The sequence below is a fragment of the Psammomys obesus genome, unplaced genomic scaffold (assembly GCF_907164565.1).
Source record: "Psammomys obesus unplaced genomic scaffold, mPsaObe1.curated_primary_1811, whole genome shotgun sequence".
NCBI lineage: Eukaryota > Metazoa > Chordata > Mammalia > Rodentia > Muridae > Psammomys > Psammomys obesus.
In genome coordinates this window covers 1,179,141-1,183,702 of record NW_026590681.1, presented here as the reverse complement: position 1 = coordinate 1,183,702, position 4,562 = coordinate 1,179,141, and the positions used below count along the sequence as shown (strand labels likewise).

At 60.9% G+C, this 4,562-nt stretch overlaps 1 protein-coding gene across 1 annotated transcript; it reads left to right on the top strand.

The window, feature by feature from the left end:
• The first annotated feature begins 297 nt into the window (after positions 1-297).
• On the top strand, positions 298-4,168 carry Dbx1 (developing brain homeobox 1). The gene is made up of 4 exons (XM_055608337.1): positions 298-664; positions 941-1,042; positions 2,917-3,119; positions 3,833-4,168. The coding sequence occupies exons 1-4, from the start codon at positions 298-300 to the stop codon at positions 4,166-4,168; spliced, it is 1,008 nt and encodes a 335-aa protein (XP_055464312.1).
• Positions 4,169-4,562: the final 394 nt, after the last annotated feature.

Genomic DNA, 4,562 nt, shown 5'->3' with positions numbered 1-4,562 from the left:
CTAATCCAATCATAAATTGCGTCTCTGCACCAATCAGGGGGCCCGGAGCCTCCCGCGAATGAAGCTCGAGTGGAGAACTTTGTTGAACTTCATTGTCAGAGCTGTCAGTTTTCGAGGCGCCGGAGCGGGCGGGCCACTATAAAACCATCTCCGGCGCTGGGACGCCTCAGAAGACTCGCGGACGCCCAGGGGGGACGGTTCCCGGGACCCTGAGCCGAGGAGGGCACCGCGGGTGGGGCGGGAGCCTGGCGTTCGCCCTCCGGCTGCGGGAAAAGGCGCACCGGCCCGGCTCTGGCCATGATGTTTCCCGGCCTCCTCGCGCCCCCCGCGGGCTATCCCAGCCTCCTGAGGCCCACGCCCACCTTAACACTGCCCCAGTCCCTTCAGTCCGCGTTTTCCGGCCACTCGAGTTTCCTGGTGGAAGATCTGATCCGCATCAGCCGGCCCACAGCCTACTTGCCCCGCAGCGTGCCCGCTGCCGGCCTGTCACCCCCGAGGCGGGACGCCCCCACGGCCCTCGCCGACTCGGGGACCTCGAACCTGGGCTCCCCGGGAGCCGGGGGCCGGCGGGGCAGCTCTCCGCAGACCGCCCTCTCCCCTGCCGGCGAGCCCACCTTCCTGAAGTTCGGGGTGAACGCCATCCTCGCATCCACGCCCAGAAGAGGTAAGTGACACCGCGCCCTGCGCGCAGGTAGCCGCACGGGTCTCTGCGAGCGCGCCCCTCCGCGCCGTTAGCGCGCGCTTCCGCGCAGGCGCTCCCGCCAACCGCCGGCTCGGAGGACGCCACTGAGGGCCGAGGGCGAGGAAGCCGCGGGCCTCGCTGCACCCTCCAAGCTAACCTGAGCCCCAGGACCCCGGAGCCGAGTTCACCAGGCTGTGCGCCCGGGGGGAGCGGGCACGCGCCCCGGGTTTCCCCCTCACCTCCCCCCCTCTCTCCTAGAAACTTCGCCGGCTTTGCTGCAGAGCCCCCCTCCCAAGACGTTCGCCTTCCCCTACTTCGACGGCTCCTTCCAACCCTTCCTCCGGTCCTCCTACTTCCCAGGTACGTTCCCCGCGCCCGCTCCCCGCGGCCCCTGCCCGACGCCGTGTCCTCCGTCCGCCCCGCGGGGTTACGCTCTGGTTCAGAGGTTGCAGGGCTACAACATTCACGAATCCGTCGCGCCAATTTGATACCCCATTTAGCACGAGCAGTGACGGCCTGACACCGCGCACCAACTCCCTGCTCTACAAATTAGCAGGGGTTGTCACGGTCCGCGCCGGAGGCGGCCCCCGCCCCGCGTCCCTGCGCGCCGCCGCTCCCCGCAGAGCCGGAGCACCCGCCACCGCCCGCCACAAAGGTCTCGGCAGCGTGACCAATCGGCAGCCCCTCCGGGCAGCCACACGCAGGCCGGCCTCGCCCTTCCGCCGCCAGGAAGCACCCACCAGCCGCGCCTAATTCCCCCTAACGCTCATCGGCGCTGCGGGTTTGGGTTTTTGTTTTGTTTTGTTTTGTTTTTCACAAGACCGCCTGGGGTGCCCTCTTGGGTGGGATGCCTAGGTCGCCCGGGGGTGGGACGCCTCGATGCTCGGCCACCCCAGCCTTCCCTCGCCAGCCTCAGTTCCCAGCCCCGTGTCCTGCCCGTGGGCTCCGGCTGGCAGAACCCAGCGCTGGGTGGTGGTCCACAGGCCAAGGCCCTCGAGAGTTCTCATCGTGGGAAAGTGCGAGTGTTCAAACGTTGGCTAGAAAACATTCTGCTACTACTTAGACGCCGAGGAGGGCAGGGGAGCCCTTAGCGCGGAGCCTGGGCCCAGTGTGTGTGTGTGGGGGGGGGGGGGGGGGCGGGGGAGGACCGGGCCGGCACTCCCAACGTCAGCAAAGGAAACTAGCTGAGGACTTTTTTTTTTAAGGAGGAGAAGAAACTCCCCAGCACCGCCATTCAGGCTTTTGCCCACAATGGAATTTGCTCCTTTCTCCCGAGTTTCAATGGTCTAACAAAAACAACCCGAGCTTTAGAAATAGCTTTTCGTGTCCATTTAATGTGAAAGACTGGGGGCAGAGAAGCCTCCGCCGCCGCGGCTCCGCCGTGGTCGCGGCCTGCAGTTGTGTTTAGCTTGAGTGTAAATCTCTTTTGTCCGGGTAATATACGGCTCTCGCGGCCTGTCCATAGCCTTTTGCGGTTAGTTCATTACTACACAATTACCATTCACGCCTCGTTAGCGTCTCTGTTTCTTTTTGTTTTTCTTTTTCTCTCCGTTAAAGCGAAACTCTCCCTCCCTTTACAGCGCCAATTCCCAGTGGAACGCGGTCAATGTGCTAATTAGACGCCACTTTCCTTGCATTCAGGCCCCCCCCCTTTTTTTTTTACGTTGTGGGGGAGGCAGAAAAATCATATTTAAAAGAGAAACATGAATGACTGGATATTTTTAAAAGCTAAAGAGGGTCTTTTTTTTTCCCCCCCTGTCCTCGAAAAGCAAAGTGCCTTGTTTTAAAAGGCACAAACGTCACTGAGGCGATTGCAAGTCCTCGGGTCTTCAATGGAAAGCGGCGGTTCTGACTGGTCTCCGCCGGACTGTTTATTTCCATTTTTTGTAATTTACTTTATTCTGTTGCTATTTAAGCTGCTTGCTTCTCTAAGACCATTGAATGCAAGAGGGGGAAAGCAACAGGCAAATTGTGGACGCTGTTTTCGGGGTTTTTCCTAATCCGGGTTTGCACGGTTGACAGAGAAAGTTGTGCGGAAAGCGCTTTTCACTCGGGCAGGTTGTAGGTTCTCAGTGTGTTCTCTACCGGGAAGAAAGAAAAAAAAAAAAAAAGGAGTACTTTAAAGAGTGAAGGGTCTGGAGAGGAAGGGTGGGAGAAGGCCGGGAACTCGGCCGGGTCTGGGCGGACGCTCGCGCCCGCGGCCGCCCTCCTCACCGCCTCCTCCCACCCCGCAGCGTCCTCCAGCGTCGTGCCCATCCCCGGGACCTTCTCCTGGCCGCCGGCCGCTCGCGGCAAGCCTCGCCGGGGCATGCTGCGCAGAGCCGTGTTCTCCGACGTGCAGCGAAAGGCCCTGGAGAAGACCTTCCAGAAACAGAAGTACATCAGCAAGCCTGACCGCAAGAAGCTGGCCGCCAAGCTGGGCTTGAAGGACTCGCAGGTGCGCGCAGCCGCCACCGCCCACCCCCGCGCTCCACCCAAGCTCCTGCCGAGCATGGCAAGAGCTCTCGGAAGCCGCTTCACGGCTGGGGCAGCTAGGGAAACCCAGGCCTGGCGAGATAGAGCAGGCATGGCTGTCACGTTATCTGAGGCTCCCAGAGCAGCCTGCTTCCTCACCCCCATTTCCATCTTTCCAGGCCCACCTCCTGCCCGGCTGAGGCAGGAGCCGAAGGAGAGAGTGGGTGGATAGACGCATGGATAGATAAATGGATGGATCGCTGTGTGCGCGCGGGTGGCTGTGTTTGCATGGGTGGACGCGTGCGTGGCTGGATGTACGCGTGAATGCGGGTGGGTGGATGGTTAAGTGAATGGGTACATGGATACAGGAACTGGGTATGGGAATGGATGGGTGGGTGGATGGGTATTGGGGTGGGTGGATCTATGCATGAATGAGATCAGGCCTGGGTGAGCAGGTGAAGAGATGAAACTGGAGTAATAGAGGAACTAAAAGGCTGGTGTGGAGTAACTCTGGGAGAAATCACCTTGAGGGCAGGAAAGACAGCGCCCCCTCCCATTCCGATGAGGACGTGGAGGGCGAGGAGAAGGACATCACCATGCCTAGGAGCCCTTCTGGACTGTTGCATTGGGTCCTGAGGGCTGTGCCCCCCTCTACCTGTGCGGACACTGACTAGCTTCCGGGTTTCTTCCTCACAGGTGAAAATCTGGTTCCAGAATCGACGTATGAAGTGGCGGAACTCCAAAGAGCGCGAGCTCCTGTCTAGTGGCGGCTGCCGAGAGCAGACCCTTCCCACAAAACTAAACCCTCACCCAGACCTCAGCGATGTAGGCCAGAAGGGCCACGGGGACGAGGAGGAAGACAGCCCCGGTCCCTGCCTGGCATTCCATGAGCCCCCCAACCCCCGACACCTGCTGGAAGGGCCACTGCCTGCCTCCCCGTCGCACTCCAGCAGCCCGGGGAAACCCTCGGACTTCTCCGATTCCGATGAAGACGAGGAGGGCGAGGAGGACGAGGAAATCACTGTGTCCTAGGAGCGCCTCCAGCGGCTCCCCGGCTGTTGCAATTTGAAAGTTGGAGAGGGAGCGCCCACTCCATGGCCACCTCTGGGCAGGGGGCTGGAAACTGCCTGTCTCACCACAGTTCCGCACCTTCTCAGGGGTGCCGCCGCCCTTCCTGATGTCCCAAAGAGACATTCCCTTGCTTCATGCTGCCACCTCCAAACAGCCCTTCCCACAGGAGTGTGGGTCTTGGTTTCAGTCTTTTCCACGAGGGCCACATTGTACCTATTTATTGCAAACTATTTTGGACATGGTGTGCTGGGGGTGGGGGTTAGAGGGGTGTCTCTAGCCCTACCACCTGGGCTTACTGCGAGCCAGGTCCTGTCAAATATTCCTGGATGGCCACCTTCCTGGGTGAGTCCCGTCC

Bases quoted from the DNA above. Each gene is read 5' to 3' on its own strand.
- Dbx1 (XM_055608337.1), top strand. From the start codon at position 298: ATGATGTTTCCCGGCCTCCTCGCGCCCCCCGCGGGCTATCCCAGCCTC. The intron at 665-940 runs GTAAGTGACACC...CCTCTCTCCTAG, and splicing joins CGCATCCACGCCCAGAAGAG to AAACTTCGCCGGCTTTGCTG. The intron at 3,120-3,832 runs GTGCGCGCAGCC...TCTTCCTCACAG, and splicing joins TGGGCTTGAAGGACTCGCAG to GTGAAAATCTGGTTCCAGAA.